The sequence below is a fragment of the Peromyscus californicus genome, unplaced genomic scaffold (genome assembly GCF_007827085.1).
Source record: "Peromyscus californicus insignis strain IS unplaced genomic scaffold, ASM782708v3 Scaffold_4__1_contigs__length_199733344, whole genome shotgun sequence".
Taxonomy (NCBI): Eukaryota; Metazoa; Chordata; class Mammalia; order Rodentia; family Cricetidae; genus Peromyscus; species Peromyscus californicus.
The window spans coordinates 120,628,781-120,650,556 of record NW_026294562.1 but is presented as its reverse complement, the minus strand read 5'-3'; the positions used below and the strand labels follow the sequence as shown (position 1 = coordinate 120,650,556).

At 51.4% G+C, this 21,776-nt stretch overlaps 1 protein-coding gene across 4 annotated transcripts in view; it reads left to right on the top strand.

Moving 5' to 3' along the window:
* Positions 1 to 14,620, top strand: part of Alpk3 (alpha kinase 3) — a 47,108-nt gene extending 32,488 nt beyond the window's left edge. For all 4 annotated transcript variants that reach the window (XM_052712854.1, XM_052712853.1, XM_052712856.1 and 1 more), the window contains 9 exons: positions 1 to 1,690; positions 2,977 to 3,124; positions 3,487 to 3,614; positions 3,743 to 3,778; positions 7,351 to 7,631; positions 8,906 to 8,994; positions 9,728 to 9,951; positions 12,414 to 12,462; positions 12,991 to 14,620. The exon at positions 1 to 1,690 is cut by the window's left edge and continues 342 nt beyond it. In XM_052712854.1, the coding sequence (XP_052568814.1) occupies positions 1 to 1,690; positions 2,977 to 3,124; positions 3,487 to 3,614; positions 3,743 to 3,778; positions 7,351 to 7,631; positions 8,906 to 8,994; positions 9,728 to 9,951; positions 12,414 to 12,462; positions 12,991 to 13,336 (2,991 nt within the window). In that variant the 3' untranslated portion in view covers positions 13,337 to 14,620. The remainder of the gene's footprint in view (positions 1,691 to 2,976; positions 3,125 to 3,486; positions 3,615 to 3,742; positions 3,779 to 7,350; positions 7,632 to 8,905; positions 8,995 to 9,727; positions 9,952 to 12,413; positions 12,463 to 12,990) is intronic.
* Positions 14,621 to 21,776: the final 7,156 nt, after the last annotated feature.

The following is a 21,776-nucleotide window of genomic DNA, read 5'->3' as shown; positions in this document are numbered from 1 at the left end:
GCAGATGAGGAGTCGCAGCGAGACCCAAGAGACACAAGGATACAGGGAGAAAAGGAGACACAGTTAGCGGACAGCATCCCCACAGCTTTTAAAACCCAGCCAGAGCAGCCTTCTGTGGCCAGCCTCAGCTCACCACCCAGAGCGCTCAGACTCTCACCGTCAGAATGCCCTAGAGCTGCTCAGGTTATGGAATGTTTTGAGACGAGCCCGGAAGCATCTCATGTTCAAGAAAAATCTGGTTTCCTGCTTAGGTCTGAAGAACCAGCAGTGGCAGCCTTCAGAAGCCATGAGGACACTCTACTAGGTCCCCTGTCAGGGAACCACATGTGCCCAGCACAGCTGCCCCCTGAGGGGAACTCAGAGCAGTTGGGAAGAGAAACACGTCAAAGGCCAGAGTGGGTAGGTCTGGTCAAGGCCAAGCAAGAGGACAGCCCGTCTCAGTGCCCTGAGGAGGAGCAGCCCGGGGAAACGCTGTATGTGGATCTCCCTGGTGGCCATTCAACTGGCTTGAGTCACGAAGTGCCCACCATGCCCTCTTTTTCTGGAACTGGTCTGACCAATAGACTGCAGGAAGGGCTACCCAGCCCCACAGCTTCTCAGCACATAAGCACAGACAACTTCCTCCCCTCCAGGGACCAGGACCTGCTGAATTCTGCTCCCACTCAGCAACAGGGGCCAGGGTCCCCCACCCAGAGTCACCCATCAGAAGTCATGGCTACCAGCAGTGAAGGGGCCTGTGCCAAGGAGCCAAATGTGGAGGGGAGGTCCTCTGGCACCCGGAGCTGCGACCCCGGGCTTATCGATTCCCTGAAGAACTACTTGCTTTTGCTGCTGAAGCTTTCCAGCCCCGAGACAAGTGAAGCCAGGGCACAGGCCCAGGATGAGGCCGCTGCTGGAGGCCTAGCTTCCTCCTCTACTCTGGTCCCCACCATGGAAGTGGCTGGGCTGAGTCCCAGGACATCGAGGCGCATCCTGGAACGCGTGGAGAACAACCACTTGGTGCAGAGTGCACAGACCCTGTTGCTGAGCCCCTGCACCTCCCGCCGCCTTACTGGCCTCCTGGACCGTGAGGTCCAGGCTGGCCAGCAGGCCCTGGCTGCTGCCCAGGGCTCCCGGGGCCCGAGCCCCAGCCCCCTCACCATCCCGGCCATTGTGGTGGGTGAGGAAGGATCTGGTGCCAGCGAGGGAGGGGATTCCAGGGAGGAGACCTCCCAGGAAAGGGACAAGGATGGACTACTAGGGGAGGTGGATGGGCAGACGGCAGAGATCAGAACCCAGGAGCCCTGCCAAGAAGAGTCGACCCCAGGGGAGGCTGTGACGGGTCTCCCCGCAGCTACACCCGAGGAACTGGCTCTAGGGGCCCGGAGGAAGAGGTTCGTCCCTAAGGTCAGAGCAGCATCAGATGGAGATGCGAACAAGGCTGAAGAAAGGGAGAGCCCCACAGTTTCCCCTCGGGGACCCAGGAAGGGCCTGACACCAGGGTCCCTAGGAACTCCAGGACGGGAAAGACGTTCCCCTACCCAGACCCGAAAGACCAACATGTTAGAGGTGCCTGGGACAGAAGAAGAGCCTGCAGCGGGAGACCTGGGCTCCAGACCCAAAGCCAGTGGCCTGGACTCAGAGCCTGCCCTGGATGAAGGCAAGCAGGAAGCTCCAGCCAAGCCAAGGAAGGCCAAAGACCTGCTGAAAGGTGAGTGCTGGGAGGGGCGGGCTGACAGGAAGTTGCAGCCTGGTTGAGCATAGTACTCCTATGCCCAGTACCACCCCACGGTCAGCAGGTTCCCTTGGGAACAGCACCTCATGAGCTGTCAGAGAGGGCTGGCGCTTGTCATGCTCTCCTTCCTCAGGAAGTGAGGTGACCTTGGCGGCAGCCTCGGCGCAGTGAGCAGTAAAGGCATGGGAGAAGTCAAGTACTAGGTGAGGTCCTGTGGTAGATGTCTTTGATCCCAGCACTCCAGAGACTAAGGCAGAAGAACTGAGAAAGTTCAAGGTCAGCTTGGGCTACGTAGGGAGACCCTGTCCGAAAACCAAACAACAAAAAACAAGCAAACCAAAAGGCGCCACTCAGTGCAGGACCTGGCTTCAGTGGCATCCCAGCTCCGCCATCACCATCACCGTCACTAGACTTGTTCCATGGTGACCCCATGGTCAAGATAAGTCTCAAAGGAAGGTCTGTCGAGACAAGAACCTTTCTTGACTGCTCGTCACTGTTGGCATGCTTAGCTGTGAGTCCCTCCCTGACCTGGGGTTGGGAGATTTTTATTTTCCTGGTTAAGATGTATGCGCTGGGGGTGGGGTCAGGGTAGAAGCCTGAGATAGAGGTGGGAGGCAGCCAGGGCTATGAAACGCTGCGTTTATGTTTGTTGCTTTCTCTCAGTCTGTTTCCCAAGGAAACCCGGGGATGCAGGGGTGTGGCTAGAGAGGGCACAGGGTGCTGGGGATGTCACTTTTTGAAGCCTCTAAAAATTAAATGAATGAGTTGGAAGTGGTGGCGCATGCTTTTAATCCCAGCACTTGGGAGGCAGAGACAGGCAAATCTCTGTGAGTTCGAGGCCAGCCTGGTCTACAAAGTGGGTTCCAGGATGGCCAGGGCTGTTACACAGAGAAACCCTGTCTCGAAAAACAAAAAACAAAAACAAACAAACAAAACAACAACAACAAAAACCCAAAAAAACCAACGAAACAAACAAAAAAATTTAAATAAATAAATCTTAAAAAAAAAAGAGGGATCAAGCAAGTTGCCGGTCATCATGGTGGAAACTGGAACCTGACTTCTATTCAGGATTGAGCTATCCGACTTATTTCAGTGTTGGGACTTGAACCCAGGACCTCTCACAGGCCAGGCAAGTAAATTAAAATGAGAAAAGCATGTAGTTCTACTCTGAACATACAAAGAATCCATTTGACAAGCCCAGTGATAGACGATTACCGAGAAACCTCGAGATCAGGTGAAGTGTTGGTGTCTCCTGTTTGCAGCCCCACAGGTGATCCGGAAAATTCGGGTAGAGCAGTTTCCAGATTCTTCTGGCAGTCTGAAGCTCTGGTGCCAGTTTTTCAACATTGTTAGTGACTCGGTCTTGACATGGGCGAAGGATCAGCACCCAGTGGGCGAGGTGAGCAGGAGGTAAGCCGCCTAGGTACCACCGCCCCCTGACCAGGCTCCCCAATTGCAGTCATGTTGGACACTGTCCTGATATTTTCAACCCATCCATCCCCTCATTTCGTCCTCACAGTAGCCCCAGTGAGTGAGTCTGATATTTCACATGGAGATCAGAAAATTGAAGCTTAGAGGTCTTAAATCACGGGTCCTAAACCCTGCAGCGAATGCCACCTGTGTGGTTAAGGGCCCGTTTCTGACCTTGGAACCTCTCACCACCTCCCCAGGGCTCCCAGAGCCTGGGTTCCCAGCAGCCTGTGAGAGTTGGGTCGGAGGCCCCGTGTCATGGCCATGACCCTCACGAGAAAGGTCTCCTCCGCTCTCTGCAGTGCAGGGGACGAGGGTCCGGCGGCCTTGGCCATCGTGCAGGCGTCTCCCGTGGACTGTGGCATGTATCGCTGTACCATCCATAATGAGCATGGTTCGGCCTCCACTGACTTCTGCCTCAGCCCTGAGGGTGAGTGTCCTGCTGCTAGGATCTTGGGGGGCCAGGCCTTGTGGGTGGCAGCACTGTGCTGGACAGGGATGGCGCTCTGCCTGGACAGACAGCCAGAAGGCAGTGATATCCTCTTTTTCTCCACACAGTGCTGTCCGGCTTCATCTCCAGAGAGGAAGGTGAAGGTATGTTGCCCCTCTGGGTAGGAGGGTGGGCCTTCACTCCTAGCTCTGCCCTTTGCAGGGGTTCCTTCCTTGGGGGTTTACAATCCTTCCTAAATCAGCGTGCTGCTCCCTGTTGCCCCCCCCCAGTTTAAGGTATGGTTTCGGGGGGGGGGGATGATAGAGAACTGATGTTTCTAAAGATGGTGGAAGAAGATGGGCTGGGGGTGGGGGAGCCCTCGGCAGGAGTTAATGCAGTCCTCTGCCCCCTTCAGAGTCCTTGAGGGCAGGACTGCCACCAGGGCACGCAGAGTTTCTCACGGTGCTCTGTGGACTTTGGCATCAGAGTCACTGGAAGTCTGCTGTGAACACAGCTCCTCTGCTCCCTTGTTCAAGCGTCCTGAATGTCTAGGGAAGACCTGGAAAATGTGCATTTTCTGCAGCTCTTTAGCTGTTTGTTTTGGAATAGTATCTCACTGTGTAGCCCCAGCTGTCCTGGAACTCACTCTGTAGACCAGGTTGGCCTCAAACTCAGAGATCCACCTGCTTCTGTCTCCTGAGTGCTGGAATTAAATGTGTGTGCCACCATGCCTTGGCTACCCCCAAAATTTGATAAGCACTTCAAGGGTTTGACTATCAGAGGAGAGTCTGCCATAAAATCTCTTTGTTCAGGCACTGGAGAGATGGCTCAGTGGTGAAGAGCACTGACTAGACTACTCTCCTAGAGGACCTGGGTTCAATTCCCAGTACTCACATAGCAGCTCATACCTGTCTGTTACTCTAGTTCCAGGGCTTCAGACATGCATACAGGCAAAAACCAATTAACATTAAATAAAAATGTTACTTTTTTAAAAAAAAGTCCCTAGCCGGGCAGTGGTGGCGCACGCCTTTAATCCCAGCACTCGGGAGGCAGAGGCAGGCGGATCTCTGTGAGTTCGAGGCCAGCCTGGACTACCAAGTGAGTTCCAGGAAAGGCGCAAAGCTACACAGCGAAACCCTGCCTCGAAAAAACCAAAAAAAAAAAAAAAAGAGAGAAAAAAAAAAGTCCCTTTCTTCAGTTGTCAAATAATATTTAATCTCTATCATATATAGACCGATATCTGGGCTAGGCATGTCTGTAATCCCAGCTCTTTGAGCCATAGCCTGGAGAATTACCATAAATTTCAGGCCAGTCTGATCTGCACAGTGAGTTCCAACCCACCCTGGACTACAGAATGAGACCCTGTCTCAACAACAACAAAATAAAAGAAACTAAATGCTCAACCATTTCAAAAACGTCATAGGGATTCTTTAATAATAATGTCCACTTTGTGTCGTGTGTTGGTTGGAGTCAGGAGCCACTAATTTATTTGGCTGATACGTCTCTTGTCCTGTCAAACGCTAGCAACCGCCCCCTTCCCCCTTTGGTTTCTCTCTTGCCATTCATTTCCTGAAGTCACTGGATACATATAATTTCTTTTTTGTGGGTTAATATGTGAGTAGGTACACGTACATGAGTGTGTAGGTGCTAGAGATCCACTTTGAGTGTTGCTCCTCAGGAGAAATTGCTCTTTTTGAGAGAAGCTCTCTCACTGAGACCTGGGTCTTTTCGATTTGACTGGCCAGTGAACCCTAGGGATGTTCCTGTCTCTGTCTCTCCAGGGCTAGGATTCATGATTGTTCCATGATTGGGGTTTGAACTCAGGTCCTCATGCTTTAGTGGCAAGCATTCAGTGAACAGAGCCATCTCCCAACCCTTGTAGAGTTTCTCAGCCTAGATTTTGCTCACTGTATCTTCGTGTACCAAATCCTCCCATCTATATGCTTCTTCTAAACTGATGGATTAGAAAGTTGGGTCAGCTGGGCGATGGTGGCGCATGCCTTTAATCCCAGCACTCGGGAGGCAGAAGCAGGCAGATCTCTGTGAGTTCGAGGCCAGCCTGGTCTACAAAGTGAGTTCCAGGACAGGCTCCAAAGCTACACAGAGAAACCCTGTCTTGAAAAAAACAAAAAAATTGGGTCAGCTTCAGATTCAGGTATAACGTGTTTGTTTGTTTTCTTGGCAAGAATAACCCACAGACTAGATGTAGTGTTACATGTCTAGAACTCCAGCCCTTGGGAGGCTGAGGCAGGAGGATTATGAGTTCAAGGTTTACCTGGGCTGTACAGTGAGCCATTTTCTCCAAAACAAACAAAAAACAAAAGCAGTAACTCACAGGAGTACTGTTTATTTCCTTTTCTTCCTACCCAGAAGCAGGTAATGTTACATCCTTTCACTGTTGGGAATGCTCGTTGCTCAGTGGGTTCAGCAACCCTTTTGTGAAGTTAAAAAGCGTTGTTCCCCACCCCACTTTGCCATGTGAGCTGACTTAGTGGTCACTGATTATTGCCTGAGTCCATCGTCTCTTTGGGAGTTGCAACATGGCGGTATACAATCCCACCATTTCATCATCATCCATTAGTGGAGACGAAATGACCACAGTTACCTTGATACAAGCTTTCCGGGAGGAGGTGAAGGCTGACTTCCCCTGTACTTACCAGTTTCAGAATAATAAGTTGATCTCTGGGAAGCCTCTGAAGTGACCAGTGAGGCTTGGTTCTTTTTCCAGGGGGACTGGGAGTTTTTTCAATTACCATTATGAACTAGGGGGCTTTCAACGTATTTGACATGCACAGTGCCTTATACTAATTATTCTCTTTGTTGCTAAAATTGCTTCATTTTGGGCCAAATGGAGTCCCTTTGGTTGGCTCTTACGCTCTTTTGACAAATCTCCAGTATTTTCCTTGTTGTTTTGTTTTTACAGTGGTGGGGATTGAACCCAGGGCCTGGCATACGCTAAGCAAATGCTCTGCTATTGAACTTGTCTCCAACCCTCTTCTTACCTGAGACAGGTGCCCACACTGTCCTCAAGTTCACCCACAGTAGCCCAGGCAGGCCTTGACCCTGGGTGCCGTGGCCTCAGCCTCCCAAGTACCTAGGATGAAAGGCCTGTAGCTGGAGGTCTGGCCTCCCAGTAGTTCATGGTCACATCCTTGTTTTCTGGTGGTATACAATGGGTTAGATCCATACTGTACTTCCGATTGAGCCCTGGAACCAGTTGTTTCTTTGGGGGTTCTGGTCCCTTTAGTGGGAAATGGTGCTTAGTAACCCTAATGTTTTAGATCCATACCCTACACTTCCTGTTGAGCCCTGGAACCAGTTGTCTCTTCTGGGGGTCCTGCTTCCCTTTAGCAGGAAATGGTGCTTAGTAACCACGCTGAGCACTGCTGCTTCTCACTGCTAGTGAATTGATCTGGGAAGCTTGTTTACATCAAATATGTTGGTTAAAATAAAGTCATTGATTTATTTGCTCAAAACCCTTAACTATGAGGTAATTCTGATAATCTGTGTTGACTGCAAATGCCATAGAAGACGCTGGCCTTCTGCAGCCTCTTGCTGGGCATTCACTGTATGATGGGCACCACAGGAACAATGCTAAGTGGTAGGAGTCAGATAGCTTCTGCCCCAAACACCCTACTGTGTGACAGTTTTGCATCCCAAGCCCTTTCCTTCCTATGGACCCTACCTCAGGCAGGCAGGAGATGTGAGTTCCCATGTCTCTCCTGTTCCCCTTCAGTTGGAGAAGAGATTGAGATGACCCCCATGGTGTTTGCTAAGGGTCTGGCTGACTCTGGCTGCTGGGGGGACAAGCTCTTTGGGCGATTGGTGAGCGAGGAACTCCGAGGGGGTGGACGTGGATGTGGCCTTCAGAAGGCTTCCCAGGCCAAGGTCATCTATGGGCTAGAACCCATCTTCGAATCCGGCCGCACGTGTGTCATCAAGGTCTCCAGCCTGCTTGTGTTTGGACCCAGCAGTGAGACGTCTCTTCTGGGCAGAAACTATGACGTTACTATCCAGGTACTGTCCCATCCTCTCCCCTACCCCATGCCCCCTCCCTCTACTCTATTACCTCTTCCCTTTCCTAGTCTGGGTGCTTTTGGAAGCCCCATGCAGAGATAGAAGCCACCTCCATTTCAAGCTCATGAGGCTTTTAGGGTGGGTTCAAGGACTGGCTGAGATGTAGCTGTGAATCCAGACCCTTGGCCTCAGAGAACTTCAGGGTTTCAGAACCATTTGGAACCTACTTTTCAAATTGTGTGTGTGTGTGTGTGTGTGTGTGTGTGTGTGTGTGTGTGTGTGTGTGTCGTATGCACACACACGTGTGCTCGTGTGCTCATGCAGAAGACAAAGGAGGATGTTGGGTGTCCTGTCTACCACTGTCTGCTCTATTCACTTGAAACAGGGTCTCTTGCTGAACCTGCAGCCAGGCTGGCAGCCAGTAAGCCCCCGCAGCCCAGCTACAGGACTGTACACATAGCCGAGGCTGACTTTTTACAGGAGTCCTTGGCATTTGAACTCAGGTCTTCCTGCATGTGCAGCAAATGTTCTTAACCACTGAGCCTTTTACTCAGCCCCTGAATTACGCACATTGTCTCTGAGTCAGGGTTTTTCTATATAGCTCTGGCTGGTCTAGAACTTGCTCTGTAGACCAGGCTGGTTTTAAACTCAGAGATCCACCTGTCCCTGCCTCTTGAATGCTGAGACTAAAGCCATGTGCTATCACACCCCATTAAAAACTTGTTCATCTGTGCATGGGTGTTTTGTCTATGTGTATGTGACACTGAAAACAGTGTCAGATCCCCTGAGCCGCTTGTAAGGTGCCACGTGAGTCTGGGGATCAAACCTAGGTGCTCTGAAAGACCAGTCAACCACTGCTCTGCCTCTCCAGTCCCCAAATTTTCCTTTTTGTAGCAGAAGCCTTTCTCCTGCTTCAAATCCAATCTCACTGAAGTCTTATTATGGGAAATAAAAGGGAGTGGTGTGGGTGGGGAGAACAGTCTGCCCATGTTCTGCAGAAGGGTCCCTGGGGCACCATTCTCTAGCATTAGGACTCCAGTAAACCCAGTTCAGAAACCTCTTTGAAAACCTAAATTAGACAAAAGCCCACAGCCCATTTTTATTCAGAAGAGAAAATGAGACGCGGAGAAGAAAGCCTGAAGCAGTGAGTCCTGCTTTCCTCAGGCAAGGCTTTCTCCCCGTGGTCCCCTGCAGGCGGCCCATCCACTCAGACGGGCCCACCAGACGACGGTGGAGCCTTCTTGCTGACAGATTTGCTTTCTTCTAATCCGTAGGGGTGCAAAATCCAGAACATGAGTCGGGAGTATTGCAAAATCTTTGCAGCTGAAGCCCGGGCAGCGCCTGGCTTCGGGGAGGTGCCCGAGTAAGTACACTAAAGAGGGGCTGTGTAGCACGTGCCTTGGGCTTGTGCAAAGACCGTGATTTCACACCCTCCCGGGGCCTTCCTGAGCTCCAACCAGGTACAGATGGCCTCCCCGCCGCCACACACTCAGCTCAGTGATCCCACATTTGGAAGTAAGGACATCAAGATTCACTATCCACTTCAGGAAAGTCCCCCCCCCCCTCCTCCCAGGATTCCTTCCCCTCACTTTTAGCCCAGATTTCCCTGTGGCAGAGCTTCCTTCCACAGCCGGTTCTGGGGCTCTGAAGAGAGGGGAAGGGGTAGGTCCACTCGGCATCTGGGTAGGATTCTAATGTGGCAGGTGGACGGGATGGGTCCAGTGGGGACTCTTGGCATGAGTTGTGAATGCCTCTCCTACATCTGGTTTCTCTCTGGCATCAAGCCATCAAGCCCACATCCCTTAAATCCTTCCTGCAGGTGTCCTTCCCATTTGCACAGACTTTGCTCAGCCCTCACCCAAATACCGGCTGCTGGGGGCCGTAGCAGGGTTTAATTTTAGTCCTATTGACCACAGAGAATGGGCCCAACTCTGAAGTCAGGGGCCATTTTCCATCCTTCCTTCTGTCCATCATACCCAGGGCTGAGAACTCTTTCCAGGAAGGTCCCTTCTTTTAGATAAAGAACGAACCGGGCAGGAGGAAGGTGCTCTCTGTGGCCATTCTTCCAACCCACTGCTGAGTGCAACTCTCTTTAGGATCATCCCACTGTATTTGATCTACCGGCCTGCAAACAACATACCTTATGCTACCCTGGAGGAAGACCTGGGCAAGCCCCTGCAGTCCTACTGCTCCCGACACTGGGGCTGTGCTGGGGCCCCAGCAGCATCCAGCAGCTCGGAGGCCATGCAGAAGTGCCAGACCTTCCAGCACTGGCTGTATCAGTGGACGAACGGCAGCTTCCTCGTCACAGATTTGGCAGGTAGGAGGGTGGAGGATGCGCAGGTGCACGATGTGGGAGCATGCGGAGATCCAGGCAGAGCACAGGGCACGCATGTTAGCTCACAGAACATTTATCCTCCTTTGTGGTAACAATGATTTTATAACTAAGATTGGGCAGAGACTATTTTGCCTGCAACCCCTAGATATACTGGGGCCTCGTGTAGCCAGTTTGCAATGTAGTTACCTTTGAAGGAGTGAAGTCCAAACCCACCCAAAATTGAAGTGATTTGTTTTAGATTTCAGTTTTTTATTATGTAAAGTCACGTAAAATAGCTGGGTTTTTGTTTGTTTTAGCTCTTGTTTTTGAGACAGGCTGGCCTGGAACTTGATATGTAGACTAGACTGGCCTCCTGTCCCCCAGGCACTGGGGTTACAGGTATACCCAATGGCACCCTGTCCCAGTTGCATTTAAAGGGGTGTGGTTCAAGCCCACTTGCTTATTTTCTAGAGCATTACATGGGATCTGATTCAAAACCCACAATCAGCTTTCTCATACCTCCCTCCCCTTGCTTTTCACCTTGCTCTTGACTTTCTCACTTCCAAACCTCCCAAACGCTCTACTACCATCGCACAAAAACATTATTGCCATTCATGGTGCTGCATACCTACAATCCTGGGATTGTGAAGCCAAAGCAGAAGAATTCTAATTCTGCAGCCAGCCTGAGCAACAAGTGAGACTCTGTCTCAACACAGACAAACTATCATCCCAGCACTCTGGAAACAGAGACAGAAAGATCAGGAGTTTGTGGTCATTCTTGGCTATACAGTGAATCTGAAGATAGCCTGGGCTACCTGAAAGGTGTGTGTGTGTGTGTGGTGTGTGTGTATGTGTATGTATATGTGTGTGTGGTGTGTGTGTATGTGGTGTGTGTGTTTGTGTGTGTATGTGTATATGTGTGTGTATATGTGTGTGTGGTGTGTGTGTATGTGCGTGTGTATGTGTGTGTGGTGTGTGTGTGTGGTGTGTGTGTTTGTGTGTGTATGTGTGTGTATATGTGTGTGTGGTGTGTGTGTATATATATGTGTGTGTATGTGTGTGTGTATATATATGTGTGTGTGGTGTGTGTGTATGCGTGTATGTGTGTGTGGTGTGTGTATGTATGTATGTGTATGTGGTGTGTGTGTGTTTGTGTGTATGTGTGTGTGTGTATGTGTGTGTGGTGTGTATGTATGTGTGTGTGTGGTGTGTGTGTGTGATGTGTGTGTGTGTGTGTGTGTGTGGTGTGTGTGTGTGATGTGTGTGTGTATGTGTGTGGTGTGTGTATGTGTGTGGTGTGTGTGTGTGTGTGGTGTGTGTGTGTGGTGTGTGTGTGGTGTGTGTGATTGTGTGTGTGTGGTGTGTATGTGTGTGTGTTGAGGCAGAGCTTTGTTGAGTTAGTTTTCTCCTTCCAGCATGAGTTGGGTTAACCGGCTTTCTCAGAAAGTATCTTTACCTACTGAGATATCATTGATGTGCGTACGTGTATGCATGTGTGTGTGTGTGTGTGTGTGTGTGTGTGTATGGGGAGCTAGATGACATACCAAGCCATCATTATTCAACATATTAACTCACAGTGCACACCTATCATCTCGGCACAAGAGAAACTGAGTCAGGAGATCAGCAGGACCCTTTTGTAAACAACAAGAACAAACACCAAAGCAGTCAGAAGGGAAGCACAGCTCAGGCAGGTCAAGCCAATAATCTCTCTGGGATGTGGTTGCCTTTCATCCTCTCCAATGGTGTCTTCCTGCCCTTCAGACTTGTGATCAGCATGGAGACCCTGCATTGAGGAAGGCCTTTTGCAAGCTACCATTCTGTGCACGTGTGGGGGTCATTAGTAAAACACACACTGGAACGTGACAAACCAAGCAGCTTATTAGTTCATTAGCTCGGGAGTGAAAGCGTTGAAATCCAAATCTAGATCGGTCTGATTCCGGAGCCCACGATTGTTCCACCCTTCACGTGGTGATTCCCAGTCCGTGAGGGAAAGGCCACTTCCTAGAGAGAGGCTGGGCAGCTTAGACATGGGGACAGAGGATCACAGACCCGAACCTGAATGCCGGAGACACTTATGGACTAACCTGCATGAGAGATTTTCCCCACCCCCATTGTGCCGGGCTGTTCTCCGAGGCTGCCTTTCCTAGTCAAGTCTCTGGTTTCTTAGAGCTCTTGCTGCCTTTGTGAGAGCGTGAACCCTGTCTTAGCCAGTGTTGTCTTTCTGCTGGTCCCATTCCTACCTTCTCCTCCCTGGCTGGACGACTACCCTGTTAAGAGGAAGGAGAAGGTTTTGGTCCAGAGCCCAAGGATGGTCCACTCTGTGGACCGGTCTGACCTACAAAGGCCAGCTTGCAGAGTTGGCTCCAGTCAGTTTAGAAGTTCCTTCCTAAGGGGACACTGGGCTGGAGACACAGGGTCCTGGCAGCCGGCCGGGCTGCCATCAACCCTCTACTTTTTTCCCCCAGGGGTTGACTGGAAGATGACCGACGTACAGATTGCTACCAAACTTCGAGGGTGAGTGGTTCTTGGAGACCGAATGTCTTATAGAGTCTTCTCGGGGTGTCAGATACCCTAACCCCTCATGACTCTCCATCCCTGAGGTGCTGGGCCTGGGGCTGCATAATCCCAGTCACTGAACCCGTGACCATGTGGTAACACCTTGGGGACACTGATCCTCTCTGCCCCATACCTCTGACCCAAATGCCCACACAAAAAGCTTCCTGCAATTCTGGGCCCCCTTCCACTTCCTTCGTCTTTGAGAAAGCTACAGGATACAGATGAGCAAGGGTCCTGCAGCTAGGCCAACTAGACAGCCGGGCCACCAGACTACAGCAATTCACATCGAAAAGAATGGCCCATCTGATGAATCCTAGGTGTCAGGGTAGGAGGAACCCGTTTTAAATTGGGGTTTGGGAGGGAACCACCTGAGGTAGCATTCTGGCACAACACAGCACTCTGATGTCAGCCGTCCTAAAGCCCGCTACCATGGGCCTGTGACACACTCAGTAAGTAGGCCTACTCGGCGCTTGTGTTTGGCTGCAGATACCAAGGCCTCAAGGAGAGCTGTTTCCCTGCCCTGCTGGACCAGTTTGCCTCTTCCCATCAGTGCAGCACCTACTGTGAGATGCTGAGGCTGAAACCCCTCAAGGGCCCTGAGGCTGCCCACCCCCCAGCCAAGGCCAAAGGCTCCAAGAGTCCATCTGCTGGAAGGAAAGGCTCCCAGCTGAGTCCCCAGCCTCCGAAGAAAGGCGTTCCCAGTCCTCAGGGCTCCCGGAAGAGTGTGCCAAGCTTCAAGACGACACCTCAGGCCTCCGAGGCAGTCACCGTTCAGTTATTAGGACAGGCCCCTGCCCCAGAGGGGAGCTCGAAGGCCCAGGGCATGCGGTAGCCCCAACAGGAGGCTGGGAGCCTCTACTCGAGAGCAGACCAACAGGAAGCAGCTTGAACCAGATGGAGACGTTTTCAATTCAGGACTAAGCCGAGAAGGTGCCCCAAGCAGGTACCTCTTGGGGACCTGTCTCGGTAGTTTCACCTCATTGAAAGGCTCTGGGCACTGCACGTGACCTGGTGGCCTCTTCTAGTGCCGTTACTGCCCAGGGCTCCCAGGCCTCAAGTGGGGCCCACCTCCAAGTGCCTGGTGGCCTCGGCCCTCCTTTAAGTTTACACTTGCCACTGCTGGAGGCTCCCCAGTCCTCTGCACGAGCTCTGCACTCTTGACCCCAGCCCCAGCTGCCACACAAGCAAAGGTCGCAGCCTGGGGCCTGTGGGCCAGCATTTACCTTCTCACCCCTGCTTATCCCGCCCTCTCCCTGTCCCCAGGGCACCAGACTTCCTGTGGGGTCTAGCCTTGTGACTCTCAGGGTTTCATCTCTCAGCTTCTCTGCCGCATTCATCACAGCTTATCCTGCGACTAACCTGCCCTGAGTCCAGATGGGACCCGGGGCCCTTCTGGAGCCAGCCCATCGTGTCTTCGTGCGGTGTTGTTTTTGTTTTTGTTTGATGATACATGGTCTTGTCACTCTGGCACGAGCTTGTTTCCCATGCTCCCTTGCACACACCCTCTTCCTAGGCTTTGCACCCGATGCAGTCTGCTGCCTACCCTTCACTAGCTTGTGTGTGCCCCTTTGTCCAAGGCCTCCTTCCATCCTGACCTTGCACCCCACCCACCAGTGGCTGGGTGAGGAGCGGCCTCTCTGGCTTCACTCCACCCCAGGGCACTCTTCCTGGTTCTCCCGGGTTCTCCGCTCGTGGGGAGGGAGGGAGCATGAGGGCGCGTGAACAGCTGGACGCAGAGGCAGGGTTTTGACTTGGAGGCACCTTGTGCTCTGTTCTGAGAGCAGTGAGGCTGCAGTCAACGTCACATCTCTGTCCTAAAGGAGTGGAAAGCTGGGATTCTTCCTCATGAGGGAGGGGACACAGGGTGATCCAGGAGGGTTGCCATCATTCATGTGCTCGGGTAGAGAAGGATGTCTCTGTACCTACCTCCAACCATTTGCTCTTGATCCTGGGGCTCAACTCCAGATGCTCAGGTGTGGGTTCCCAGGGAATTTCTGTGCTGGGTCCAGCACCCTGGGTCCTTCCTAGACACCCCTCCTTGAGACCCAGGATGGGGTAGGTCCCGGAGCTAGCCTGCTCCCCTTGTTATGAAATAAAGGCAGCAACTGTGTGTCCTGTTTGTTGCCCCCGTCTGGTGTGATTATCGGTTAAGAAAGGTCAAGCAGGCTCTGTAGTCCCTGGACCTGTGACAAAATGGCTGTGATTTGGCTCCTTGCCTGGGTTGGTCTCAGTCACCTGGGGCCACGGCCGGGCCGTCAGTGCAATGGAGCTGATGACCCCTGCCCTGCAGCAGGAGTCTGGGAACGTACTTCATCCCTTTGGAACTGAGCCTTCATTTGGTAGAGGGCCTGGAAGGAAGGGGTCCAAGAAGAGCGGAGCTGGGGGCTCAGCAGGAACTTCATCTCTGCCGCGTCCACAGCAAGGGGAGCCCGGCAGCAGAGCAGCCGCCTTTCACCTACTTGCCGGTCCTTTCCTCCTGCTCAGCAAGGGCTCAGGAGCTGCCCTGCCCACCCCGCCCCACCCCGCCCCGCCCAGGGCCTCCCCTTCCCTGGGGGTGCCTGTCACTTCTCTACCTCCTCCCTGCTCAGGTGACCCTCACTCTTTCTTCTTGCCCCAGTGTGCCCCCAGTTCCACCAGCCTGCATATCCAGTGAGAGCTGGGCCATTCATTGCTCAAGCATTTATTCATTCAGCAGACACATACTAAGCACCTGCTGGATGCCAGACCCAGACGGGCAGCTTCTGAAAGGCAACGTGAATCAGTTTGGGAGAGATGTGTATTTTTTAGGATGTGGATTTTAAGCAGCAGAAATTAGAACCTGGACCAACTGAATGGAGAAAACGGCTATGGGAAGGGATACGGGAGCAGATCACTTAGAACCAAAGAATAGTTGAACAATTAGCTTTGGGGAAAAAGGAGCCTGGGCAGCTCTCAGCAGCTGCCGCCTGTACTCCCAGCAGGTTTCTCCACCAAAATTCAAATTCTGGCCAAGACAATCTGGCCTGGGGCTCAGGGACTCACAGGTGGGAGAGAAGCAGTATTCCAGAAGTTGGGGATTATTTCTGAAATAGCATCTCATGTAGCCCAGGCTGGCTTCAAACTCACTATACATAGTAGTTGAGAGGCTGGCCCTGAACCTCCAAAGTGCTGGAACTACCCAGGCTAAGAAAGTGAGTCTTCTCAGAGGAACGGAGACCGGAAGGACAGAAAGGACTTGGTGGGCAATGCTGAGAGACCCACCGTGACCCAGACACAAAGACTTCCCCAACGTGCATTCTATTACCACGTCCACGTTCAGTCACAACCCAGTTCCCTGCTTAGAGAGGGACGCACTCAATACCCAACTGCTCACCCTAAGGACAGCCGAGGAGGCTGCCATTTGTCAAAGTCGGGTGCTACTCACTCCGGCTTTTCAGTTTAATCATAATCCCACTTTGAAGTTCTACACTCTGTGAACTGGCAAGATTAACCAAATTCAACCAAAATGATAGAAGCTCCCGGCTTTTGGCCTCTTGGGCTCTGTTCTCATGTCTGGCCCCCTTAGGAGTCTTGCCTGTGTGACAGGACCTTCTTCTGGACAGGACGGTGCCAGAAGTACTCCAGGAATCTCTAGTCTTGCTCTGCGTTACGTAGTAGCCCATTTTTTCTCTCCTACAGAGTTCCTGCTAGCTGTGTCCATAACCTCTTTTCACAGGTTGCTCAGTATAAGGACCCTGAGTGGCTGCCTTGGCTTTCAGTTGAGTTACTGTCTCTTTGAGGATGCGTATCTTCCTTGGGGACCTTGTGGGGAGCCAGAGAGCTGTTTCTCAGAAGGGTAATAGTTACCAGTTGACTAGAACACCATTCGGTTCCAAATTCTGGACTCTCCCACCATATTTTTCTTAGGCATAACCATGAGCGCTCTAGCACTGCCTGTCACAGGCTCCATGTAATTCCCCATGAGCCACAGGTAGACACCTCACGTACAGTTGGACCTGGCAGCCTGGTGCCAGGACCAGTTATATCAGTGGCTATCCCAGCTGGAGAGCTTTCACTTGCTTTAGGCCCAGCCCAGAGCTGGCAGCCTTCTAGATTGATCAGTCAAAAAATGGACTTTAATAGCAAGGAGTTTGACCCATAGTACAAAGGGACTTGAAAAAGCCGAAGACTGTTCTGACTCAACAGACCCATTTACCGCCAGAACTTCCTCAAGGAGCAAGTGTGTGCTGCTTGCATTTCCAAGTCCTATATTACTAGTCTCTCTCTTGCCCTCACACACAGCACACACACACACACACACACACACACACACGTATATTATGTGCCATATTAAGGCATCCAGAGAAACTGCTGACTCTCTAGTCCTACAGACCACAACCATAACACAGATCTCTTGGAGGAGGTTGGAAGGAAGTCTCACAGTATGCATCTGGTTGTAAGAATAAGGGCATCGCCGGGCAGTGGTGGCACACGCCTTTAATCCCAGCACTCAAGAGGCAGAGGCAGGCGGATCTCTGTGAGTTCGAGGCTAGCCTGGTTTACAGATCGAGATCCAAGACAGGCACCAAAACTACACAGAGAAACCCTGTCTCGAAAAAAACAAAACAAAACAAAGAATAAGCGTTTCCTTCAAAGAAATATTTGGTTGACTTCCTCTTTGGGTGAAGTCTAGAAATCAGGTAGGATATCTTGACTTTTCTGTGGTAGCTTGAGACTGGCCTGTTGGTCCAACCAGAAGTCTTTAGTCACAATGACCACTAGGTAACACTCAGGGACTGCCTGACCTTTCCCATTCCTAAGACTCAGCTCCAAGGCTGGCTCCTACAACCAAGTCCATTAGTCACCCAGTCAGCTCTGCTTCTCCACTGCTGTGGTGAGGGGGCAGCCCTGCTGGCCAGTTCTCCGGGGAAAGCCAGCAGAGCCCCACCCACTTCTCATAGGCAGGGAGACTCCATCTTCTTTGTCCTGCCCGAAGGCAGAGGCAGGTGGGGATGGATGCCTGCTAGGGACCCAATCAAACATTTTTGTCTCCTGAAATCTTAGGACTCCTGCTTTTCTTGTGTTGGTCTTTGTGTTTGTTAAGAGCATGTGTGGGGGTCTTTCTGTGTTTCCCAGCTTGACCCCAACTCCTATGCTCAAAGGTTCTTCCATCCCAGCCTCCCAAGTCACTGGGACTACAGGCACACGTAACTACAGCCACTCTTGTGGTCTTTGATGTGAGCTAGCATAGGCCAACATTTGGTCCAGATTTATGCTATTCATAAATTTCCTCAAAAATGGGAAAATCTGTCAGGGTCTGTGAGGTTCTATGCCAAATGAAGAGCCTCTGCTGACCGTGTGCATCAGTAAAGAAGACCTGAGCCTGAATTCCGCTGCTCATCTTACTGAGCACCATTTCGCAAGTTTGTGCCTAGTCTCTGAACAGTGTGTTTTCTCTGTTCTGTGCCGTTCCTTCAGGCACAGTCTCTCCTTTTCCTCATGGGATGCTGCAGAGCGTGGACTCTGTGTGTTGACCGAGCTGTAGTGTAGCGTCAGCAAAGGGAGGCTGTCTCCTGCCAGAGCACGAAGGAAATGCTCCTGTCAGCTTGTATTCAGTGTACTCTGAACACTGCTGGGCGAGGTGGTGATTTCTGCGACTGGGTGAGGCTGTGTGTCAACTGGTGGTGGATTTCCAATTTTACAGAACTAACCTCTGGGCTTATTTTTAAGCAAAATCAATGGCTACACGCTGCAAGGAGATTTCTACATAATCACAGAAGGTCCCTCATTTCACTCCTGTGGAGGGAAAGAGAATTTGAACTATCACAAATGGCTTTATCTTTTTTCTTTTTTTTCTGAGACAGGGTTTCTCTGTATAGTTTTGTGCCTTTCCTGGAACTTGCTTTGTAGACCAGGCTGGCCTCGAACTCACAGAGAGCCGCCTGGCTCTGCCTCCCGAGTGCTGGGATAAAAGGCGTGCGCCACCACCGCCCGGCTCACAAATGGCTTTAAAAGGTGACCAATGAGGGATGGTAAGGTGGCTCAGTGGGTAGGGGCGTGGCCTCCAGGCTGATGACCCAAGTTTGATCCAATTCCTGCAAGCACTCTTCTGACTCTCTCCCACACATACTAAGTGTAATATAAATAAATCATCAAAGATTTATTTCTGTTACTATTTGTACGTGCATGCATGTGTGTGTGTGTGTGTGTGTGTGTGTGTGTACCCTTGGAGGCCAGAAGAAGGCCTCCCTAGGAGCTGGAGTTACAGGTTCTTGTGAGCTGCCTGACATGGGTGCTGGGAACCGAGTTTGTTTACTCTGGAAGAGCAGCAAACACTCTGAATTGCTAAGACATCTTTCCAGCCCCCAAGGTAATAAAAAATACTTTTAAAAAAATAGGTGTGCAATGGCTTTCCCATCCTAAAGTGTGAACAGGGTCTGAATGTGCTTCCCTCTGACTCACCTTCACAACAAACTCCAGAAGCAAGTCCCGACTCCCTGGGGAAGTGAGAAATCAAAAATCACCCAGTTCGACCCTCTCTTCTAGCGAGAACGTGTGTGGGGTTAAGCTCTGCCCGCCCTTACCTGGCTGCAACTTAGGTAGGAGCAGACTTATTCACGGGATGCCTGGGTAGCCCATGGGGCTGGGGAGACACTGACTGGCAATTCTGGGAGAAGATGGTACCAAGGACATCTGATGACCTCAGCAACTCACTGTCATCACATACCCCCTTTGGATGACGCAAAGCCGACAGCTGCCTTTTGTTTCTCTGAGTTTCCTCTCAAGACAGAAAATCTTGTCTTGGGTCTCATGTTTCCCTGAGGCTGGGACATCAGGGCTACTGTGAGGTGGAGGAGGGCTGGTTTCTGTCTCCTACCCCCACCCCCAAAGTGGGGTGTGTGACTAGAAAAATGGCTAGTATAGAACACATAGTAAAGGTCCCAGCCCATCCTGCACCCCAGAGGCATGTACTAGACATTTGCAAGGTTGCCTTAGCCCAGGGTCATCACCTCAGAGAGACTCCAAACTAGGCTCAAGGGCTCTCTCTAAGGAGTGGCCTTGTTTCAGTCAATCTTCCCAGGACATAGTCTGGGTCCCAGTTTTGTAACTCAGCACCCCTGTGTTGGTCAGACTCCAGAAGGCTGCCTCATTCTGTTCAGTTTCCCACGAATGGGAACTTGCACATTGTAAACTCACCTTAATAGCTTTAAGTGAGAAATGAGAAATGCACACACAGTAGATTGCACACTGCGGTTACCAGAAGGCTACCTCTCCCCTTCTGGAGAGAGCAGCGACAAGGAAGCCATGTTATTGGGAGACTCAGTCTGCAGACAAACCTTGCTTTAAATCCTGCTGTCCCAGCCATCCTGACTCCAGCTCTATTAGCCTCTCCGAATTAAGCTGTAGGGACCCTCTACACCACGTGGTACTTATATGTGCTGCAATTATAATAGTGTACATGAAAGACACAAAATTCTCCCTCAAGGAGTTTATAGTCCTGTAGGGGAGGCAAGAGTCAAAGCCACACCATAATAATCCAATATCATGGTGCTGCCTATAACCTCAGAACACAGGAGGTAGAGGAAGGAAGGTCAGTCATCCTTGGCTACACAGAAATTTGAGGCTAGCCTGGGCTATATGATTCTCTGTCTCAAAGGGGAAAAAAATACCAAAGAACATATGTTGGCAAAAAGAGTAGTCGAAGCTGGCATGTTGCAGCTTCACTTTGATTGACAGACTCTGGGGCAACTGAGTTTAGGTCAGGAGGGGGTTGGGAAAAGGAAGGGGAAAGGCAAGAACAAATCAGATCCAAGAAACAACCAGTGGAACAGCTCAAAGCGCAGGCACAGCCAAGGGCACGTGTTCGGACATGTATGGAGTTAGGTGACCTTGCTGTTGGGTGGTTTTCTTCTTCCTGGAAGAACAGCAAGTGATCTTAACTGCCAGCCACCCCTCCAAAGAACTTAGTGCATGTCCACCATCTGCGGTGGCCTCTTGATATTGTCAACAACCAAGGTCTCATTATGTAGTCCTGGCTGGCCTGGGACTCCCTGTGTAGCCCAGGTTGGCCTCTAACTCAGTGATCTGCCTGCCTCTACCTCCCGAGCGCTGGGATTAAAGGCTTGTGTCACCATGTCTGGCTCACTGTGGCCTCTTGATATGGTCAAATGACACGGCAAATGAGGCCCAGGAGGTGGCTGCTGGTGTGACAGCGCACTGTTTGCCGTGCACTGTAACATGGTTCTTAGTGGTCATCGTCACACACATGTACAGGACGTCCTTGCATGTGCTGTAGTTTTATACAACAGACCGTGCAGTGGGTTTGCTGACAGCGACATTGTCACAGACACACAATGAGTCGTGTTGTCGTACAACAGCGATGACGTCCCTGGACGAGAAGAATTTTTCACTTCTATCGTCATATTACGCACTGCCACGTATGTGGTTCCGCTGTCGACGGGCCTGGGTGGCACTTGACTGTTTAGAAGGATGAGATGGAACGAAAGCTCACGCGGTGAGGACATGGTCATCAGGAGACTGTGGCATTGCGGTGTGAGGCCCAGAAAGAGGCAAAGCCAAGGGTCAGACGCACATTGGCATCGATCCTAAGAGCAGCAGGCATCACTTAGGACCCGCTGCCACAACCGGATGGGACAAACACCGGGTGATGGTGCTTTTCAGCTCAAGTTACTTCTCCTCAGAAAAGAGTCTGTAGGAGGAAGGTCTGTATGTGGTCCACCCAGAGCTGGCAAAGCAGTCTAAGATGTCCTGGAGACTGGGTGTTCTTCAGCTCTCTGCCTGCCCTGCTGGGCCCGAGTAAGTGAGAAGTGGTTCCATGTGTGACATCACAGCAGAGGAACTAAACACGGTAACAAAGCTGTCTAGCCCTGGAGAGTAGTGACACGAGCCTGTAACCCCAACACTCAGGAGGGTGACAGGAGAGCGTTGCGAGTTCAAGGCCAGCTTAAACCACATAGTGAGGCTGCAGAGGAAAAGCCTATCTCGTGTAACAAAAGCCGGGGCTGGGCAGATGGCTCGGTCCAGCTGGAAAGAGCATTTGTTGCATAAGCTTGAGGACCTAAATTTGAATCCCCAGCATCCACGTAAAAAGTGGCACGCACAGCTTGGTTGTAACCAACAACTCCCTAATTGGACTTAAGATGTACTCAACAGGGCTGGAGAGATGGCTTAGAGGTTAAGAGCACTGACTGTTCTTCCAGAGGTCCCAAGTTCAATTCCCAGCAACCACATGGTGGCTTACACCCATCTAAAATCAAGTCTGGTACCCTCTTCTGGCATGCAGGCATACATGC